General features: G+C 41.2%; 2 protein-coding genes across 5 annotated transcripts; both read right to left on the reverse strand.

Annotated features, from left to right (window-relative positions):
* Positions 1 to 216: 216 nt before the first annotated feature.
* Positions 217 to 5,309, reverse strand: mapk12a (mitogen-activated protein kinase 12a). 4 transcript variants are annotated; one of them, XM_070971669.1, is made up of 12 exons: positions 5,096 to 5,309; positions 3,291 to 3,420; positions 2,952 to 3,010; positions 2,702 to 2,813; positions 2,572 to 2,601; positions 2,358 to 2,405; positions 2,014 to 2,128; positions 1,315 to 1,386; positions 1,077 to 1,156; positions 766 to 844; positions 505 to 678; positions 217 to 344 (listed from the first exon to the last, which is right to left on the reverse strand). In XM_070971669.1, the coding sequence occupies exons 1-12, from the start codon at positions 5,176 to 5,178 to the stop codon at positions 277 to 279; spliced, it is 1,050 nt and encodes a 349-aa protein (XP_070827770.1). In that variant the 5' UTR covers positions 5,179 to 5,309; the 3' UTR covers positions 217 to 276. The 4 variants fall into 4 exon arrangements, with proteins under 4 accessions (XP_070827770.1, XP_070827768.1, XP_070827769.1 ...); XM_070971667.1 differs by lacking the exon at positions 5,096 to 5,309 and adding an exon at positions 4,632 to 5,010; XM_070971668.1 differs by lacking the exons at positions 2,572 to 2,601; positions 5,096 to 5,309 and adding an exon at positions 4,632 to 5,010 and having other exon boundaries at positions 2,672 to 2,813.
* Positions 5,310 to 5,820: 511 nt separating this feature from the next.
* Positions 5,821 to 13,893, reverse strand: selenoo1 (selenoprotein O1). The gene is made up of 9 exons (XM_070971658.1): positions 13,115 to 13,893; positions 12,580 to 12,783; positions 12,313 to 12,490; positions 10,504 to 10,634; positions 10,035 to 10,312; positions 8,915 to 9,080; positions 7,479 to 7,664; positions 7,061 to 7,217; positions 5,821 to 6,785 (listed from the first exon to the last, which is right to left on the reverse strand). The coding sequence occupies exons 1-9, from the start codon at positions 13,666 to 13,668 to the stop codon at positions 6,555 to 6,557; spliced, it is 2,085 nt and encodes a 694-aa protein (XP_070827759.1). The 5' UTR covers positions 13,669 to 13,893; the 3' UTR covers positions 5,821 to 6,554.
* Positions 13,894 to 22,602: the final 8,709 nt, after the last annotated feature.

Here is a 22,602-nt window from a genome sequence, read left to right on the forward strand (position 1 = left end):
TGAACTAGCATCCTCAGCACTGTAGGACATGCTGAGAAGGTCTGATCCTAGAGTCAGGAAGCAAGCTACCAGACCAACATGATGTTGAAGATAAAGACAAATCCACAACTGGACTGTTCAAAATACAAGCTTGCATTTGTTCTCCTCTGGTATTCATTAAGCCATGTGATCAAAGAGTTTTTCCAGTTGAGATTAAAAAAAAAAAAAAAAAAAAAAAAAAAAAAAGAGGTGCTAATTTGTTCTGGTCCTCTGGCGTCACAGCCAACTCTTTGTGTCTCAGAGTGAGGTTTCCTTGGATTCTGGCACAACTGGTTGGAAGGTTAAGATCTCTGTGAAGGTGTGACCTAAAGAATGAAGCATAGCAGGACACCGATCAATGAATCAGCTCATACTACCTTTCATATCTCATATTATCTCCTTTGCCTTTCACTCCCATCCTTCATGGATTCTGTTTTTTTTCCTTCCTTGCACAATAATCAGCATAACTCCTCTCTTCATCCTTACGTTTCCACTGGCCTAGGGGCAGGTCTGTGTTGTCTAGGGAGTGGTCGTACGGCTGTGCTACCGTTTCCTCCTCTGGTTCTCTGAACTCAGTGAAGTATGGCAGTGTGAGCGCCTCTGCAGCAGTTACCCTGCTCTCTGGATCCAGCAATAACATGCACTCCAGTACAGACACGGCTGAGAAAGAAGCAGAAAACTAAATGAAATCACAGTTTGACTGCTAAACTGGCAATAGATGAAATTAAAAGCCTGAGCAAATTCTACCTTGTGGATTATTTGTGGAAAACACCTTCTGAAGGTCTTTCTTTTCCATTTTTGGAAGACTTTTGATGTAGCTTTTGGCCTAGGAGAAGAATTTGGCACAAATCATTATAACCATAACCAACCAACAGGACTGTGTTTGTGTTTGTGTGTGAGGTGTTTGTGTTTATATGTGTATGATCTTAAACATTTATACACTGATTTTGCCAAATTGTTCTTCCAATTCCTTAAACCGAGAATTTGGGCCAAGAATTGGGTACCACAACAAAATCAGGGATCTTTAAGTTCTTGTATATGTCGCATGTTCTACTCACGTCTTCAGATTCTAGTTTTGATATAAATTCCTGAGTTGGTGTTCCTGTGGTCTTCATGATCTCAGTCAGCTGGTCTAGGTCTGTAACCAGGGATCAAGGGTCAAATGTGATGTCACATACACAGGCCACTTCTTTCACGTACTTCAATAGGAAAAATGGTGAAATTCTACACTGAGCAAGCAAAAACCTACATTGCTCTCTCTTTTAACTCTGTTAATGTCTGTAGGTAGAAGGATACGGTCACTGCCTTTAAAAAGAGGTTTTCCTTGCAGCATCTCTGCCATGATGCAGCCCACAGACCAAATGTCCACTGAGGAAGAAGCAAAAAAAAAAACAAAAAAAAAAACAAATTCAGACTTCATGTTACCATCCTAGGGAATTTACAATTACTGGACACTATAGTCCAGTGATCATTATTCATCATCTGACTCAATTGAACAACGTTTGTAAACACCACATCCTACCACTTTGACACAAAACCCAGCTCAACATTGTTTAAAAATATATTTTTTAGCCCATTTTTTATATGAAGTGGACTTTTTCAGTGTATTTACACTGAAGCTACGGTGGAGTTTTTAGCGCTGTCTAGATTAACCATTCACAGTTACACAGACAAATCTGCCGTCGAAGAGAAAGAAAAACATCATTTCTACTGACTGACTGTGCTACAACCACAAGGAAATCATTAGAAAAAGTACCAAAGCAACAAGATTTTGCCTGTGTGCTGGAGGTTGTAAAGTTCATTCAGAGAAATGTAGTGAATCACTCACTGAAGCAGAAGCCCTGGGATAAGGGCAAGCGAGGACACTTAAAGACCCGATTCAGCGACATCATAAAATAACATGAGGCTCAGTGATAATAGGGAACACTGAACATGACACTGATGAATGATTACAGATTGAGAATGGCTTTTTTCTCTTAATTAGCTGTTCCTTACCAGTCTGACTGTAGTGCATCCAGCTCAGGATGACCTCTGGGGCTCTGTACCAGCGAGTCACCACGTAACCCGTCATCTCACTGTCTGCCTGTCGCGCTAAACCAAAGTCCAGGATCTGACACAACATGAAATGAAACACAGTCGAGTTAGACAGTGGAGTTATTGAGGCACCAGTCTGGTTAGAAGACTTTAGGAACTTGCTTAAAATTGCCAATTAAATTCTGGGCAATGCATTAATGATTTCATTATTATAGATTGTCCATTGTTAAACTGCAACTCCATGAATTAAATATCTTGAAATGAAGACACATAGTGGCTTGTGGGGTTTTTTTGTGCATCTGTACCTTGAGCTCACAGTCTTGGTTGATGGCGAGATTTCCTGGTTTGAGGTCCTGCCAACATTGATAGAAAAAGACTAACTATGACAATATGTGAAGTAAGTGGAAAAGTAAAATCCAGTTGTAATAGTGTAACAAAATGGGTTATGTCAGTTTATTCACAAACTCCATTTCGCATTAGATAACTATACATTACACGTGTACATAAAAATCAACTTACCCTGTGAATTATACCAGCGGAATGAATATACTGTAATAGAAGAATATAACAAGGGCTTCATCAACAAAACAATTAAATAGTAAAGAAAGAAATTTACTACAGTGTATATGATCAAATTAGAGTTCTCCACCTTCAGTCCTTTGAGCATCTGATAAACCAAATATTGAATCTTTTCTTCTGACAGCCTTTGCAGCTTCATCAGCTTCCCCAGATCTGTCCCCATGAATGGCATCACCAGATAACTTGAGGAAGAAGGAATGTTGAGGAAAATACTTTCCAAATGGAAGACATTGAAATAATTTTGCCAAAAGCCATGCACAGGTAATATACAGTATAGGTCAACACTGCTCCTCAGTGGCAGAAGCATAATATGCACTTACAAGTCGTGGAATATGTCCAGAGAGAGGTCAGCAGTAAACACATCTAATAGGCCAATCACCTGCAGACAGAAATATACAATATATTACACAGCTGGAGATAATCTTTTGTCCTTTGGTTCATTTTTAACAAAGAAATGCTGCATATTCTTATGTAATTTTTACCCGTGATCACTTTTGCAAAACTGGTCTGATATAAAAAGAAATGCAATCCTGAGGGTCTGGACCCCTCAGCTACTGATCATTCTGTATCTCACATTTTCATGTTTCATGTGTTTGAGAAGTCTCAGCTTCCTGTAGGCGATAACCCCTCAGCTATGTACTGATAATGCTGTGTCTCACATTTTCATGTTTCATGTGTTTGAGAAGTCTCAGCTCCCTGTAGGCCCGCTTGGCAAACAGCTCAGATTGGAAAGGTCTGTACAGCTTCTTGATGGCCACTTTGGTTCCTGTTCTGGAGTCCACTGCTGAGCTGAGGGCAAGAATATACCAGAGTGTGTGATATAATACCTTTCCAAAGAGCATCAGCTGATCTTTAACATGACCAGTAGGAGGAAATAATAATCCAACCTCGTAACTTCCCTGTGATCAGGGGTAAAAGAGGAGGCCTCTCTCACCCTCTGATCTGAGCAGCCTACTCAATGTTTACTATCTTACTTTTATTTTCTGATCAGGAATGTTTACTATAAGCCCGGCACAATGGGCTTGATTCCATGGATCTGCAACTTCATGACCAACTGTTATCAGAGCATGTGCTACCATTGACATCTTTCTAATAGGGCATATCCCAATTGTGGAGCTGTGCAGGGAACTGTACTAGAGCCTAGGTACCAAGAAGCTCTCTGCACTCCTGGATTGTGCACTCCAACAGAGAGAGAGGGCCTCAACTGTATCTTGACTTTGCCAGAAACCCAGTTTAAGTCTAGAGTGACTGTCCCCCTGACCCCCACCACCAGGTTGTCAGAACTCAAAAAAAGAAAAGAAAGAAGAAAAAAAAAGAAGAAGAAGAAGACCATTCTACAATGTCAAAGGGAGACACGGGAAGATTAAGATTTAAGATTTGTGACATATTACCTTTTAGCTTAGACAAATTTAAAAATGTCGGTCTACTTGTAATGTTTAGTCTATTTAATTTTGGGGTCTGGCCTACTTATGGTTTATTGTAACAGCTGAATAATTCAGTGATTTTAGAGACTACCGTCTCTATGAACCTATGATAACGCTGAAAGGTCAATAAACAATTAAACCTCGCCAATCCCCCTCTCTTCTGCTACGTCCAGCAGTGATCAATTCGTAGCGGGAAGCTCCGATGGCGCCTACAGGTAATCACTGATAACAAAGGAGCCACATGCGGCGAGACACACAGTCATGCTTCGAAAGCTGTTTCATTGTTGCAAGTTAGTAAACTTTGGTGAAGCACGCTCCTCTTAATGCAATAATCTGAAAGAGGATTTAAGATGACAGGGCAATTATGGTGAAGATGTCGACGCAATGCTTCCATCATATAAGGAAGTGAAGCAGCAAGTGTTCAGCGGAGCGCATACTTTTCTCTTTAGTGTGGCTGTGCCACAATATCGCTGTGTGACTTCATCCGATACGCCGTTTTCTTTGTTATCGTGCTCTACATAAACCAGCAGTGTAATCGGTGTCATACCTTCATCCAGTCTCACTGAATTCACTCACCATACTGTCCCGTACGCCCCTGTCCCCACCTGCCTCAGATCCCGGTACCGCTCCGGTACTTCCCATGAGGTTTTGTTGACATCTTGGCGGTTATAGCCGGGCCTGACTCGCTTAGACATCTTATTTACATAAGCATCAAATAAGGAGTCAAAAGGGGTCTGCTATGTGGTTGACTTGTCTCTTTCGTTACTACACACCCATTGTCCCAGATCCCACCTAGAGGCTCATTCTCGGTCATTGCGCAGCTCTGCTTGTCAGCCGCGCAGGGCGTACCCTCAGGTCACCAAAACCACAACCGAGCCCTGCTTGAGGCCTACAAATAAGGCAAGGTGAACATTAAACCGGAATCTGAGTAATAACCTACTGGGCTGCCAACATACCTTGAATTGCGATGGTGGTTGCGCACATCTAGACAGAAACCTGAAAGTCGTCAATATCGGGCCTGGTTAAATGGAAACACTTACTGCTGGCTGTGTTCCTCAGTGTTGTGCCCCTTAGCACAGGAGTGGGGTAAGCAAATGTTTGAGACTTGCTGGGACATGAACATAACTGATGCCCTGGGGTGAAGACACACAGCTACGTGACTAAAGAAACACTAGATTGTTTCATGTGTTCATAAAACAGAACAAGGAAACCATGGCATAATAAACACAAAACATAGACAAGATATTAAAAACCAGAAACCTCTGTAGATGTACCTTTATCAGTTTGTAGCAACCTAATCAACATCATTTAAAATGTTATGCAACACAAAAATATGAGGGTGGAGTTCTTACAGATATGTTAGAGGCCTATGCATTTGGCACAAAATAAAACACAACTCTACCCACTGCTCAGTTTATTAGGATGTGTTAAGGTTATGATGGAAGAAGAGCTGAACCATATATTTCATATTTACCAAGGAAAAATAAAACTAATTTCTGTCATTTTTTTCTGTGGAAGTCCAATTTTAGAGGTTAGATTTAAACACGTGAATTTAATTGCCAAATCACCAGACTGATCCTGGTTCACATTTCAAAATAATTCATGAATGGCAGTGAAGGTCCCCCCCCCCTTTTCTGATAGAATCGCATTTGTGGCACAATCTACATGAAACTTCCCCTATGAAGTTTGGATGACCCAAACTAAAGCAGAAAAATTAACCATGATCTCCCATTTTTCCTTTGCTCAACCAGACAGTCCACTCCAGTTTTGTTTTGATGCTTACTGAACATGTTAGGTATTAAAACAATAAATTATGTTTGTGGCTCTGTGTCTATAAAGTGGTGCTATGACAGTGGCAAAAGGCAATGTTGTCTGTTATATGGAAAAAATATTGTGCATGTTAACTACTGTGGCTAATTGGATCAAGCTTCACTTTCACCCACAAACATGCCCAAGATCAACATCATATACATATTTTTTTTTTTTTCTCTCTCTCTCTCTCTCTCTCTCTCTCTCTCTCTCTCTCTCTCTCTCTCTCTCTCTCTCTCTCTCTCCCTCTCTCTCCCTCTCTCTCACGCACGGTCACACAAAGTGGCATATGTTGAGGTGACAGCCCACAGTTTGTCAGAGTCAGACAGGTCACTACAGGATTTGCTGTCTTGAGTCGTCATTAATAGCTGGGCAAAACCAAGCAGGCAGGGAACAAGCTGACTGACAGGCTTCTTTGAAAAGAAGTGTTCTTGAAAATGTTTTTATTTTTCTGCCATCTTTCAATGTGTTACTCTTTGCATTTGTGCAATCAAACTCAACTAACTCCCTGTCTGCTTGGATTCACCTCTGTAGCCTATGGGGCATTACACCTCATGCTAACTTCCCTGACAGCCTGCCAGAGTAACAGAGAGTTGTTACAATAACTGGAACAGAGGGGAAGACATAAAATGTATGTCCAAAAGACTCTCTTATCACTTTTGGCAGGAAAACCAACAATCAAGGAAGTTATTACGAAGATCAAGTGACACAGATTTCATTGGCCCAAGCTGGGGGCTTGCTGTCATAGGGAACCGGATTTCTGGTTGCAGATATTGATGTAGATGCCATCTCTTGCTGTCGCTTCTCTCCTTCGTCCCTCACACCTTGCTCGGCAGCCTTGCTTCTGTCCATCCATGCAGGGAGCTCCAGACGTGGCTGTGAAGAAAAAGGCTTCTTCAGGACCTTCAGCACCCGCTGGACCTGCGGCACACAAAGGAAGTGAGAGCAGATAAATACCCTAAAAGCGAAACTCAAGCTGAAGTGAGCGAAAGGGAACAGAATACCTTATGTGCATTAACACCTTCATTTCACTGCTTGGGAATCACTTTTTTTCTGGTAAGATTTCAATTGTTTTGCTGACCCAGATGCACAACAGTGTAAAATAACAAGTATGTGGTAACTCAACAGTCAATTGTATGAAAGCATAAGGTTTTCAAACAAAATGACAAGAGCATCACAGTGGTTCCAAGCCTAACCTCAGAGAAGTCTCCATTCTCAGCAGCCTCAATTGCATTCTGGGCAATGTAGTTCCTGAGTATCACACGCGGGTTGGTGCTGTTCATTACCCTCACCCTTTCCTTCTGCACGGACTGCACATCATTCTGGCCTTCGAGTTCCCGAGCCAGACGCTTCCTGCAATAGTGACACTCAGAGAGTTACAATAACAGAGCTATGTCAGACTCAACACCCCATTTCCTACCCTGTCTGCCCCCCTTTACAAGTCACACATCCACCATCACCATCCACCTAAAAAAATCTCTTATCTGGTCCATGTAGTTCCTCCACCCCAAACTCTTGTTTTACAGGAGAGCTATGTTGCTTTCTTATTATTTCCTTCAGATATCTTACCTTTCTTTCCCACTATCTGCCTTTTCATTTTCCTCCGTATCTCACCTGTAGCATGTGATCCAGCGGCTCCATTCCCCAGCCTGTTTGGTTTTCAGTTCTTCCTGGCTAGTCTCCATCAGGTCTTTCAGTTTGCTGAGTCTGTCTAACTGCGTCACAATTTTTGCCCTGTCTGAGACCATCTGGAAGAGTGCTGGGTTGCTCTGAGCCATAGAGAGCAGCATAGCCAGCTCACTGTCAACAGCAGACAGGAATCATAACAGTTAGAATCTTTACTAGCATGTTGGAGAAGGCAAAGGACCAGTGCTACCACCACAGACAATCACGGTTTTAACTTTTCTTTACGTGAATATGAGGCAATGAGATTTAGAAAGATTAGATTACGATATCAGACAGTGTTTTTTAAATCTATTACAACATCTGATTTAGTCAGTGATCACAATGTCCCCTCTATGGCTTCCAAAAAACAGAGCAGAAGAACAGACATAATTAGCAGCCTTCCACACAGTGCTGTACACAACATGTGACATTTTGTATTTTCTGCAGCATCATTTTAGTTGAAATATCAGAATCATTTCCTTTGACACTGTTAGTGTATTTGGAGCAGTCAGGTTACAGGCAGTGTAATGTGAGATTGCTTGTCATGACAAACCCACAAAGTATTATGACCCAGCTCTGCATTTCCCATCAGGGACATGGAGCTTTTTAGCATCTTTCAGCTCTTTGTTTTGGTTATACAAACTGCAGCTTAATTGCATTGTCATTGTTGTCTCAATTCAATTTCATTTCAGTTCAATTCAATTTATTTGTATAGCACCAAATCACAACAGAAGTTGTCTCAGGACACTTTCCATATAGAGCTGGTACAGACCAAGCTCTTTTATCTACAGAGAACCAACAATTCCCCCATGAGCAAGCACTTGGCGACAGTGGCGAGGAAAAACTTCCTTTTAACAGGCAGAAACCTCGGGCAGAACCAGGCTCTGGGTAGGCGGCCATCTGCCTCGACCGGTTGGGTGAGAGAGGGAGAGCAAGAGAGGGAGAGGGAGACAGACACAGACAGACAGACAGAGAAAGACAGACAGAAATGCAGAGAGAGAGAGAGAGAGAGAGAGAGAGAGAGAGAGAGAGAGAGACAGACAGACAGACAGACAGACATGCAATCACAGTAACAGTGACAGTGGATGTAATAATAGCAGTAGCAGTTGCAGTGGATGTCAGGCAGGGCCAAGGCAGGAGGCCCTGCCTGAAATCCACTGTCAGTCCCATTTTCTGTTTCAAGGTGCATCAGACAAATGTTTTCAGCAAGAAAGGTTCAGCTGCCAAGCACAGATGACCAACAGAGTTAGTAGTGAAATTGTGGAGCATTTGGTTAATGGTCTGGTTAATGGTTTACTTTTCATTGACATTTCATTTCTGCAATGGTATGAAACAGACAAAACATAGTGTGTCGGTACAGTATGCCGTATGCTTGGCTAGCTCACCGTGGATCCATAGTGGGTTTGTTGGCAGCCTTGAGCTCCTCTAAAGAGGCACACTGCTCCAGCAGGAGTTCTGTGGCTTTCTTAACAAGCTCTTCTTCTCTCTCACTTTCTCCCTGAGGACAGGAAATCTGACTCAAGCTGCGGAAGGTGTTGGTGAAGTCAGCACCTGTGGAAAAGGTACAGAAAGTTTCAAGAATTTGTCCAATAGGTTACTTTGCACCAGTGATTATACAAATATTTGTCATATTTTATATTTAGTACTGTATGTAGAAACCACATTCTCAAACTCTTTGTTTCTCTCCCAAGATGTAGAGTTGCTATATAAAATGGGTAATGGACGCGTTTTTATGGGTTCCATATCATGTAAAATGCATAACAATGCTATGATATGTGAATCAATTTTACTCATTAAGATAGAAGAAGAGGGTTATGGAATGGTTGGGAAATCATACAGTAAGTATTTATTTTTGCAACACTAGACTGTTCAGCTCAGATGCTGTGTAACCCCCACCCCTTTCATATGAACCTGGACCTGAAAACATGCTCACGTTCTCTGGCTCAATATTGAGCATGACTTCTGTGATTCCCTCACTTTTGATCATGTACATGATCACATCCAAGGAAGAGTTTATAAACGTTGTTTTCATCAAAGCCATCAAAATGCAGAGGAGAGGCCTCAATGTCAGTTTATGTGGGGAGGTGCTGGGTAATGACAGCTTAAAAATGAACAAATTGGACAGCATCTCCAAATGAAGCATTCCCAGCATAGGGGCAAGATTACATTATTACAATGTGGATTAGGTAGCAAAGTGAATCGGTTTGAAGGTGGAAGATTTAGCAATGTGTATGTTATGCTTGCATTAATTAAGTGTGTATGTGCGTCAGTTTCCATGCAGGACAAATATCAGAAATTCAGTGTGCGTGAGTGTGACTAGTCTGGTGGTGACAAGTGAGGTGGTGTGGTGATTTTTAATGAAAATATTATCATCTCATATACATTTTTGTATAATTTGTTTCTCGGGGAGAACAAATTAGGGGAGAAACTTTTGGGTCTTGAGCTGAAAAAAGTTAGGGAACCCCTGACTAAACACTATATAATGCTATTCCACTCTCATCCCACCTGTGTTGTGCATGGTCTGCAGCAGCTCAGTGATCAGAATCTCATCCTGAGGCTCATCTTTCTTCAATAAGCCCAGCTTCTTCCTCATGTTCTCTAGGTAGAACCTGTTATACAGATCAAGGTACTCATCCATGATGGCCTCAGCCCGGTCTGGTGGCAGCTCTGGAGCAAGAGCCTCTGCCAGCTTTACCAGGTTCCACCTGCAGACAGCTGGCTGGGCCTGGTAAGAGTATCGCCCGGAGTTGTCGGATGAGTTGCAAATGAAATCTGGATCAAATCTGAGAGGGAAAAGAAAAGTTGTTTTCTATAGTCTAATGAGTGATGGAGACTACATACCCCCAACATAAGTATGATTAAGATTACTATTTCTGCTGTAGAAAAATAAGAATACTCTTTCGATTTAAATATTACAATACCACACAGAACCAAGAGAATGACTACTGGCTTTATCATGCCAATTGGGTCTGACCTGTCCATAAAGCCATATGGACCATAGTCCATCGTGAGTCCCAGGATGCTCATGTTGTCTGTGTTCAGGACTCCATGGCAGAAACCGACACACTGCCACTGAGCCACGAGTCGAACTGTACGTAGCATCACCTACAGACAGGCAAAAGACAGAAATCTAACAGAGTATTGTACTGTATTTCCAAAAGGATCTGAATCTGACAATAATTCCTGGTTGGTATGGATGACTCAATTTCTTACTTATTAGATGAGGAAAACACAAAATCTTTGTTTCCAGAGATTAATGCCTTGTTAATATGTTAATTTCACGTCCACTAGAGGGCACAATGACTCAGCACTGAACCACTGCAGTATCTTAAGATAAGAGGATCGAAATGTGATTGGCTTCAGACTAGGGCTGGGCGATATGGCTGAAAACTCTATTGCGATATAAGTGTTTTATATTGGTCGATATCGATAATTATTGATATTTTTTATGACCTATTTAAAATAAGGACCAGGAGAAAAATACATTCAATTTAAACATTTTCATTTTAAATTTAAACTTCCTCTGATCACAATCCCCTCAGCTATCAAGGCAGAAAGGAAATGTCAACACCATGGACAACACTCAAATAATAAATGTAAAAAAAAGTGTAAAAATGTAAACAGAGAGAAACCTGAGAACTTTTTTTCTGCAGGTTTAGTGCAGAGAGTTCACAAGCTGATTCACCCTCTGGTGAATAAAATGTTTTCAAATATGTGCAGTGTTTTGTAAACATAGCAGAAACTGAGGAAGACTTGACATCTGTAATATACAAACAAACAAACAAACAAACATGATAGACAGTACAGTAAGACTGACTGAACTATAAAACCAGCCTAGACATATGAACAACTTTAGTCACTCTTCTTACTCTAAACATACATGAACTATTCAATTATATTTTTATTGCAAGTGTGTTTAAGAAAAAAAAAAGTACGTGTAAGAGATGTTTATAACCTGGCTTCTCCACAGTGCTCAGTGAAGCATGTCTTTAGCTATATGATATGCCGCTGCCTCCGTTACGTCTTCGTGCCTTTTAGATGATTTGACATCAGGCACTGAAGCAGATACCTCTGCATGGTGGTCAGCTACTTGTGCGGTGGTGCTGCGGTTGGCAGATGTTGGCGAATACGGCTGTGCTCCAAAGAGTGAGCGCGGCTAAGGTGGTTAAACAAGTCTGTGGTATTACCGGTCTTGGTGGGGATGACAGTCTTGCATAAGTTACAGACCACATTGGTCTAACTACGGTCCGACTTATAAAATCCAAAAAACTCCATACTGGCGAGCTGACTTTCCCTGTTCTATCGACGATTTCTTCGCTCGCTGCAGCGCTTTCTATTTCTCATCTCACTCCTCGCGGAGTAACAAACACGTGACAACAAGATGGTGCAACCGAACTTGATAATGTTACATGATTGATGTGTTAGCGTGTCTCTCTCACTGATTAGCGATTACTCCCTATGTTGCTCAGTTGCTGTGTTGCTCAGTTGTTGTGTTGCTCAGAACAAAGGCACTCAGCGAGTGCCTTTGTTCATGCAACCAACCTCGCTTCGCAACTTCAGGTTTCTTCCGACGAAGAAAAAAAATTATCGAATGCTTTATCGAACGCATTTTATATTGATATTGATGACGTGTCTATCGTGAGATATATCGCTATCGTTCTATCAGCCCAGACCTACTTCAGACTGTAACATTATGCCTGAAACTGGCCATTTACTGAAGTTCAAATTTACTGGCTGAGATTTGTGTGTTGATGAGTGGGAGGAGTGTCACTCATGCTCTCACCTCTCTGAAGAAAGCCACATTCCTCTCCACCCTATCTGGGTAATTCTGTTCGATCTCAGGGTAAAACATTTCGATGACATAATCCATCATCTGACCTCGGATCTCATCACATCCACAACTGGGACCCCGACGGCCTGTGTGCTCATCAGCCTGCTTGAAGATCTCAAAGGAGCCAAATCTGCTCACAGAGTGCACAACTAAGACAAACAACTCTCAAGAAGCTTAGGCCTCCATAACAGATGAAAAGGGATAACAATGTGCACTCACCTGAGAAAGGTGGGAGCAATACGGAGGACCACAGCGCATCTCTCATGGCGAGGGTGCCCGCTGTAGTACACATCCCGCATCACCTTGCTGTCAGAGGTGACTATGGAACCTGCTCTGGTGGTTGGAACACCGAGGAAGAACATGACCTCACTGCACAAGAACTCTCTTATACTGGAGCGCAGGACCTTACGGCCATCACCTTGTCTATGGAGGACAGAATAATGATGGATCATACATTTTCCTGATTATAGTTATGTCGCCCAACCCACATCTCAACTGTGTCAAATTTAAGCAATCCCTCTATGACTCATCTGTCAGTCTTCTACCACATCTGCTCTTTCAGATGATGTGTATAGATCTAGAAGAACAGTCTTTTTCTATTTCAGCACTCCAGTGTGTGTCATACAAAAATGAAATTTGATTGATATTGAGTACAAACTGATGAGTCCCACCTGTCTCTTCTAACCACTAATAAATGCAAAATAATCTTGCTAACACTAGGGTAACGTTACTTAAACTGAATAACCTCTCATACCTGGAATAAGGAGTCAGCCCAGCTCCTTTCACCTGAATCTCCCACCGTCCGCTCGGGTTGTCCCGCAGCAGTTCGGGATCTTGACCGGGAGGCACCTTCACCTCCCCGAGGTAGCAGGCCGCTCCGTCGCCCAGCTGCCCGGCGAACTGGCCAAACTGGTGCCCGCAGTAGCAGTGAGCAGCAGGCTCGGATCCAGGCATAATTTTGGATCCGCTGAGATACTCTGGCCCGAACGGATCGTTCATGACCTCCTCTCCATTAAGCCCCAGCAACGCCAGGGCTTCATGTGACAGAGCCACGAAGCGAGGCTTGATGAGAGGTTGCGGCGTCACCAGGGAAAAACACGCTCCTTTCACCTGCCGCACCCCTGGCCCCTGGGACGTGTCCACGGGGAGCTTCTTGAGGGCGAGGTTGACGAAGTCGAGCCGCTCCAGCGGTGAACGACTCATCGCCAGACCCATGTCATCCATCCAAGCCGAACCGAGGAGTCTGACCACGGACACACCGGGGAGAAAGATGCGTGACGGCCTCAGCCGAGGGCCTAAATGAGCCATTCAACCAGTGCCATCTGTTCGTTTACATCCGCTGGCGCAGTTATAATTAGCTAGTTAGTCATGCTTTCATAATCCCACAAACTGTAGCGGATGTTTGTGACACCGACGGTGTTGCATTATAATTTGTCCGACTGGAAACTAACAGTAAAGGCGGAATTAAATCAAATAGACACGAGATCCTCCAGTGGCAGACTGCGGTAAAGTTAGAAATATATTCACAGATTCGAACTTCCGGGATCAATAACTCCCACGCGAAAATTTGTGACTGACAGCAAACGATACCTCTCCCCAACCGTGGTAACACAGTCAACGAGCTACAACCTACTTTTTTTCTTTCTTTCTTTTTTTTTTTTTAAATCAAAATAAGCCGTCCTCCGTGCAGTATGAATTACATTGGTCTCTACAAGCTGCCAGAAGCGAGACCGGAGCGCAGGGACCGTCTACAAATGTCTATACCGATAAGAAACAATAAAAGATTATTCAATAACTTTATTTCTGTTAAGTGTAGTGCCACCAAAACATAATCACACCACACACATCAATGGGCACCTCCTGTTTATATTACAACACTTAGTTTGGGGAACAGTGGTTTAACATAATTTTTGGGAATTTTTCAAGGGAATAATATTCAATAACTTTGTTTCTGTGAAGTGTAGTGACCTCAAAATCACCCCACACATCAGTGGCCTCCTCCTAGTTATACTACAACACTTAGTTTGGGAAAATGTGCTTTTACATAATTTTGGGGAATTTATCAAGGGAAAAATATTCAATAACTTCATGTTAATAACATGTAGTGCCACCAAAATCCCCTCACACATCAATGGCCTCTTCTTGGTTATACTACAACACTTAGTTAGGAGAAATGTGCTTTTGCATACTTTTTGGGCTTTTTTATTGGGAATAATATTCAATAATTTCATGGTAATAGAGTGAAGTGCCACCAAAATCCCCTCACAAATCAATGGCCTCCTCCTATTTATACTATAGCACTTAGTTTGGGAAAAGATGCTTTTAAATAATTTGGGGAAATTTTTCAAGAGAATAATATTCAATAACTTCATGTAAATAATGTGTAGTGCCACCAAGAAAGCCGAAAGCAGAGAGTCTGATGATGAAGATGTGTTACCAGGACATGGACTGCACAACTATTGTCCACATCTTGTCCTTGGAGTGCGATAAGCAACCTGTGCGTGAGCGTTGTTTGGGCATGGATCTAATGCAACAGACATCGCTGATAGTAGAGAAGAGAAAAGTGTCATCTGCCTCCTGTTATCCAAACTGGCTTCCACCAGTCATGTGATCTTACAACACTGAACGGTACAAGGGCATTCAACCCCTGACAACTCAGAGTTGAGACCAGGAGGCAGAGCTGCAGTCCTACACGCTTCTCTGCGCCTCCATTAGAGCAGTTACCCACCCAACACTCCATAGAGACTGTGTCTGCCCCCCGACCAGAGAAGAGGAGTTAAACATAAGAATCTAATTAAAATTAGAACAACCTCTGCAATAGTACAACAAGATAGGAGAATTAAATGTGGACTGCTTAACATCAGATCTCTGTCCTCTAAAGCTGTTCTAGTAAATGAGTTAATATCAGACCATAATGTTGATTTATTTTGTCTGACTGAAACCTGGCTGTGTCCTGAAGAGTATGTGAGCCATTTTTGACTCAAGCCTTTTGATCAACCCTAAACCTAAACTCGACTATAACTCATTTGAAAGCCTTGTTCTCACTCTTTCTCATGAGAAATGGAAAACAGTGCAGCCACTTTTATTTGTTGTAGTATACCGCTCTCCTGGTTCTTACTCCGAATTTATAGCTGAGTTCTCGGAGTTTCTATCAAGTTTAGTTCTTGAAGCAGATAAAGTTATTGTAGGTGACTTTAATGTACATGTCGACGTTGATAATGACAGCCTTAGCACTGCGTTTATCTCAGTATTAGACTCAGTTGGCTTCCGCCAGAATGTACATGAACCGACTCACTGTTTTAACCACACCCTCGACCTTGTTCTGACATATGGCATTGAAATCGAAGACTTAATAGTCTCCTCACAGAATCCTCTTTTATCAGACCATCATTTAATAACTTTCGAATTCATATTACCAGACTACCAGCCAGTAGGCAAAAATTCTTATACCAGACTCCTGTCTGATAGTGCTGTAGCTAAATTTAAGGATATGATCCCATCAGTATTTAATTCAATGCCATGTCTCAATACAACAGAGGAGTCTTATGCTAACGTTAGTCCCTCCCAGATTGACTTCCTGGTTGATAGTGCTACAGGATCGTTGCGTATGACACTTGACTCTGTTGCTCCCCTAAAAAAGAAGAAAATTAAACATAGGAGGTTAGCTCCATGGTATACTCCTCAAACCCGCAAATTAAAGCAAACTTCACGGAAAATAGAAGGGAAATGGCGTTCTACCAATTTGGAAGAATTTCGGTTTGCCTGGCTAGACAGTCTTAAAATATACAGGAAAGCCCTCCGCAGTGCCAGGGCAGCCTATTACTCTGCACTAATAGAGGAAAATAAGAACAATCCCAGGTTTCTCTTCAGCACTGTAGCCAGGCTGACAGAGAGCCATAATTCTGTTGAACCATGTATTCCTTTAGCTCTGAACAGTAATGACTTCATGAGCTTCTTTAATGATAAAATTCTAACTATTAGAGACAGAATTCATCGACTCCTGCCGTTAACAGGTACTGTTTTGTCTTCAAACGCAGAAATCGTAGAAACTGTTACTCAGTCTGTCGCAGTTTTAGACTGTTTTACTCCTGTTGACCTTCACCAACTAATTTCAATAATTTCATCATCAAAATCATCTACCTGTATTTTAGATCCTATCCCGACTAAGCTGTTTAAAGAAGTATTACCTCTAATTGACTCTTCAGTTTTAGACATGATCAATCTCTCTTTATCAACAGGCTACGTACCACAGTCCTTTAAAGTAGCTGTGATAAAACCGCCACTGAAAAAGCCTACTCTTGATCCAGGGGTTTTAGCCAACTATAGACCGATATCCAACCTTCCCTTTCTCTCAAAAACTCTTGAGAAAGCAGTTGCCAATCAGCTGTGCGACTTTCTAAACAATAATAGTTTATTCGAGGATTTCCAGTCAGGATTTAGAGTGCATCATAGCACAGAGACAGCATTGGTTAAAGTTACAAATGACCTTCTAATTGCATCTGATAAAGGATTTGTCTCTGTACTAGTCTTACTGGATCTTAGTGCTGCATTTGACACCATTGACCATGGCATCCTATTGCAGACACTGGAACATTTCATTGGCATTAAGGGAACTACGCTAAGCTGGTTTAAATCCTACTTGTCAGATCGCTCTCAGTTTGTACGCGTTAATGACGACTCCTCTGTGCTCACTAAAGTCAGCTATGGAGTTCAGCAGGGTTCTGTGCTTGGACCAATTCTATTCACCTTATATATGCTTCCTTTAGGTAAGATTATCAGGAAGCACTCAATAAATTTTCATTGCTATGCAGATGATACCCAGCTATATTTATCAATGAAACCAGAAGAAACCAGTCAGTTAACTAGACTACAAGCATGTCTTCATGACATAAAGACCTGGATGACCTGCAATTTTCTGATGCTAAACTCGGACAAAACTGAAGTTATAGTAGTAGGCCCTAAACATCTTAGAAAGTCACTTTCTGATGACATAGCAGTTATGGATGGCATTGCGCTGGCCTCCAGCACCACTGTAAAGAATCTGGGAGTTATCTTTGACCAAGACATGTCCTTTCACTCCCATGTAAAACAAATTTCAAGGACTGCCTTTTTTCACCTACGTAATATCGCAAAAATCAGGCATATTTTGTCTCAAAATGATGCAGAAAAACTAGTCCATGCATTTGTAACTTCCAGGCTGGATTATTGCAATTCTTTACTATCAGGCTGCCCAAATTCGTTGCTGAATATTCTCCAGTTGCTCCAGAACGCTGCAGCACGTGTTCTGACAAAAACCAGGAAGCGAGATCATATTTCTCCAATACTCGCCACTTTGCACTGGCTCCCTGTAAAGTTTAGAATAGAGTTTAAAATTCTCCTCCTTACTTACAAAGCCATAAATGGCCAGGCACCTTCTTATCTTAAAGAGCTCATAGTACCTTATTGCCCTACTCGAACACTGCGTTCCCAGAATGCAGGTCTACTTATGGTTCCTAAAGTCTCAAAAAAAGCAGAACAGGAGTCAGAGCATTTAGCTATCAAGCTCCTCTCCTGTGGAACCATCTTCCAGTCTTTGTCCGGGAGGCAGACGCTGTCCCTACATTTAAGAGTAGGCTTAAAACTTTCCTTTTTGATAAAGCTTATAGTTAGGGCTGGCTCAGGCTTGTCCTGGACCAGCCCCTAGTTATGCTGCTATAGGATTAGACTGTCGGGGGACATCCAAAGATACACCGAGCTCCTCCGTCCTTCTGTCCCTCTCCATCCGCACGCTCTCATGTCCTACCACGGCGTGTTACTAACTTAGCTCCTTCCCCGGAGTCGCTGTGCTTTGTTGTCTTGCAGGTTCCCATGGACAGTGGCTGAATCTGGATTGTGGATTTCAGCTGCATCTCCTGCCTTGGCCCTGCCTGACATCCACTGCAACTGCTACTGCTGTTATTACATCCACTGTCACTGTTACTGTGACTGCATGTCTGTCTCTCTGTCTCTGTCTCTCTCTCTCTCTCTGTCTCTCTCTCTGACTGCTTTTCTGTCTGTCTGTCTGTCTGTCTGTCTGTCTGTCTGTCTCACTCTCCCTCTCTTGCTCTTCCTCTCTCACCCAACCGGTCGAGGCAGATGGCCGCCCACCCAGAGTCTGGTTCTGCTCGAGGTTTCTGCCTGTTAAAAGGAAGTTTTTCCTCGCCACTGTCGCCAAGTGCTTGCTCATGGGGGAATTGTTGGTTTCTTTGTAGATAAAAGAGCTTGGTCTGTACCAGCTCTATATGGAAAGTGTCCTGAGACAACTTCTGTTTTGATTTGGCGCTATACAAATAAAATTGAATTGAATTGAATTGAAAAATTGGGTTAGACAAATGCAATAAAATATCACAGGATGAGAACACATAAAATGACTTGAAAAGAACAAATCATTACAGGACTACACTACAGAAGTAGCGTTATTGAATATTATTCCCAATAAAAATTCCCCAAAATTATGCAAAAGCACCTTTTCCCAAACTAAGTGTTGTAGTATAAACAGGAGGAGGCCATTGATGTGTGAGGCGATCTTGGTGGCAATACATGCAATTAACATTAAGTTATTGAATATTATTCCCAATAAAAATTCACAAAAATTATGTAAAAGTACTTTTTCCCAAACTAAGTGCTGTAGTACAACCAGGCAGAGGTCATTGATGTGTGAGGGGATTTTGGTGCCACTACACGTCATAGAAGTGAAATTATTGAATATTATTCCCTTGAAAAATTCCCGAAAATTATGTAAAAGCACCTTTTCCCAAACTATGTGTTGTAGTATAACTAGGAGGAGGCCATTAATGTCTGAAGGGATTTTGGTGGCACTCCATGTTATTAATATGAAGTCATTGAGTATTGTTCCCTTGAAAAATTCCCAAAAATTATATAAAAGCAACTGTTCCTAAACTGAGTGTTGTAGTATAACCAGGAGGAGGTCATTGATGTGTGAGGGGATTTTGGTGGCACTACACTTCATAGAAGTGAAATTATTGAATATTATTCCCTTGAAAAATTCCCCCAAACTATGCAAAAACATAATTCTCCAAACTAAGTGTTGTAGTATAAACAGGAGGAGGCCATTGATATGTGAGGGGATTTTGGTTGCACTACACATAATTAACATGAAGTTATTGAATATTATTCCAGATAAAAAATTCCCCCAAATTATGTAAAGGCACCTTTTCCCAAACTAAGTGTTATAATATAACCAGCAGGAAGTCATTGATGTGTGAGGGGATTTTGGTGGCACTAGACTTCATAGAAGTGAAATTATTGAATATTATTCCCTTGAAAAATTCCCCCAAACTATGCAAAAACATAATTCTCCAAACTAAGTGTTGTAGTATAAACAGGAGGAGGCCATTGATATGTGAGGGGATTTTGGTTGCACTACACATGATTAACATGAAGTTATTGAATATTATTCCCGATAAAAAATTCCCCCAAATTATGTAAAGGCACCTTTTCCCAAACTAAGTGTTATAATATAACCAGCAGGAAGTCATTGATGTGTGAGGGGATTTTGGTGGCACTAGACTTCACAGAAGCAAAGTCATTGAATATTATTCCCTCTAAAAATTCCCCCAAATTATGTAAAAGCATGTTTCTCCAAAGCAAATGATGTAGTATAACCAGCAGGATGCAATTAATGTGTGAGGTGAGTTTGGTGGCACTACATTTAACAGAAGTGAAGCTATTGAATAATCTTTCATTGTTTCTTATCGGTATAGACATTTGTAGACGGTCCCTGCGCTCCAGTCTCGCTGCCAGCTGCTCGTAGAGACCAATTTAATTCATACTGCACGGAGGACGGCTTAGTTTGGTTTAAGAACAACAACAACAACAACAAAAAAAGTACGTTGTAGCTCGTTGTCTGTGTTACCACGGTTGGAAAGAGGTATCGTTTGCTGTCTAACAAATTTTCGCGTGGGAATTATTGATCCCGGAAGTTCTAATATGTGAATATATTTCTAACTTTACCGCAGTCTGTGGCAGGCGAACTGCAAGAAGCTGAGAGACGCCTATAGACTTGTTAAATGGGACGGGGCCACATTTCTGTGCTTGGTTTGTTGTCACGACGGATCAGCGGCCATAAACCTTTTGTTTTTCATTTTTATTATGTAACTTTTTCCGCAGGAGAGATTAGAATTTTCCCGTTTAACTCTATGAAAAGGAACAAAAACACACTACTAACAATAACTTTTATAGTCATTTATAACAATCTCTTACTATAATGAAAAACAATTCCCGTTTTGTTATTCTTTAAATGTGTATAAAAACACCTACTACGCCACTTAGTATGAAAATAAAAATAGATTTTAAAAATCTGGTTACATGTTTATATTTTGATTTCTAAACCTGTTTGTTTTGAACTTATGTTTGTTTCACCTCTTCATACCGTAATTAGGAAGCATCAGAGTATCAACAGACACTATCACAGTTAAGTGGTGTGTATATCAATCAATCAATCAAAAAAATATACATATACATGACTATCTTCCATCAATCATTATCAGTGAGTAATATAATATAATGTAATGTGCTGCAACAGGGTTAAAAAAAAAAAGCAGCGTCTTTGAGGCAAATATTGTTTACTTAAAAAGCTTTAATAATTCATTACAGAGGTTAGGATTATATTTTGGTTTGGTAACAATGACAATACCACACAAGGGTGTAGGGTAAGACGCATAAAAAATACAGGCATTATCTTGGTAAAAACATACATACAGTAGATGAAACCTGTGGAAATGTTGTAGGATGAAAGCAAACGTTTGACTATATTATACTGCTGAGGGACAGAGGTATGTCTGCATCTATCATCCCCTTTCTCAATACCCTTATCTCTTACTAAAGCAAAATAACTGTTTTATCATTTGGAAGACTCAAAATCTGAGTTAGTTTAATAACTAACGAAGTGGTTTAATCATGTCTGCAAGAAATGACACTGATTCATTTACTCAGTCCCATATTAGTTAATTGGACCATTTCATCACAAATTATAGCCAGTAAATGAACTTCTGTCATATCTCTTATAAACACATAAAATAATTTGAGAACTGTATACAAAGTCACTTAAAAGTAAAATTGCCAATATCTGGAAATTGATGTCAGGTTATGGGTGGAACCATGTAGATATCAATAACATGTTGGATTTATTGGGACAGCTCTCACATAACAAAGTTCCAGGGATGTCATGTAGTCAGTTTTTACTTGTGCAATAAGAAGCTCTGTTTTATGGATACAGTTCAGTGCCTCAGCAAAGGTGGCAATCTGAGGGTCAAAGGCAGCACTGATAGCAGTGTAAGGCTTAACCTCCCAACTCTGAGCTGTATTAACAATATATGCTTCCCTCATAGTAGTAAAAGAAGTCCATAAGAATTCCCCTTATCAGAATCCCACTGAGAAATCATTAAGGTCAAGTCCAGTCCTTAATTTAAGGGAAACAAGTCAAGTCCATTATTATCACCTAAAATCCTAATTTTACAATCAGACTGGCAAATGATAATGCATATAGCATAAAACTACAAACAGCTGGTGTGCATGACAGATGTTTATTTGTGAAGGTTTTCAGAGATGGCCTTCTGTTTAACATGCATATTTTTGTGTCAAGCAAACCTTTACTTAGTACGCAGCAGAAATAATATTTTTTGAGACTAAAGTCATAATATGAGAATAAATTCATAAGTTCACGAGAAAAAAAGTCGTAATGTTAAAAGAATAAAGTCGAAATTTTATGACAAAAGGATATTACTGTACCTATCCAACAACGGCAGTAAACAAAACAGGCAAGACCACGGGTAGCCCCCTACCAACCACTGTCTCCAGCATTGTGCCGTGCCACACAGTCAACAGGAAATGTTATGTTAAATGTTAATTGAACTATTTTGCTCAGGGTTTGGGGTACACTAAAGTTACTTGTGATTTATAGCTGCTTTCAAAGAGCCTACATTAGCTAATTTATGCTAAGGTGGGTTAGGGTTAGGTGGCATGGTGCACAGTGTTAACACTGTTGCCTCACAGCTAGAAGGTACCAGGTTGTGGGCGGGATCATATCCTTAAATTTAGCTACAGCACAATCAGACTGGAGTCTGGTATAGGAATTTTTGCCTACTGGTGGGTAATCTGGTAATATGAATTCAAAAGTTCCTCCACTGCAGAGGAAGGACTTGCCAGGATGGGTTAAAAGTGGAGAAAAGAATTTCACTTAAGCATGCCGTGCGCAGTTTCCCC

The sequence above is a fragment of the Chaetodon trifascialis genome, chromosome 10, assembly GCF_039877785.1.
Source record: "Chaetodon trifascialis isolate fChaTrf1 chromosome 10, fChaTrf1.hap1, whole genome shotgun sequence".
Lineage (NCBI taxonomy): Eukaryota > Metazoa > Chordata > Actinopteri > Chaetodontiformes > Chaetodontidae > Chaetodon > Chaetodon trifascialis.

Excerpts from the sequence above, each read along its gene's own strand:
- mapk12a (XM_070971667.1), bottom strand. The coding sequence starts at position 4,750 with ATGTCTAAGCGAGTCAGGCCCGGCTATAACCGCCAAGATGTCAACAAA. Across the intron at positions 679-765 it reads TTCCACAAATAATCCACAAG|CCGTGTCTGTACTGGAGTGC; the intron begins GTAGAATTTGCT and ends CTTCTTTCTCAG. Across the intron at positions 345-504 it reads GCCCCTAGGCCAGTGGAAAC|GTCACACCTTCACAGAGATC; the intron begins GTAAGGATGAAG and ends TTCATTCTTTAG.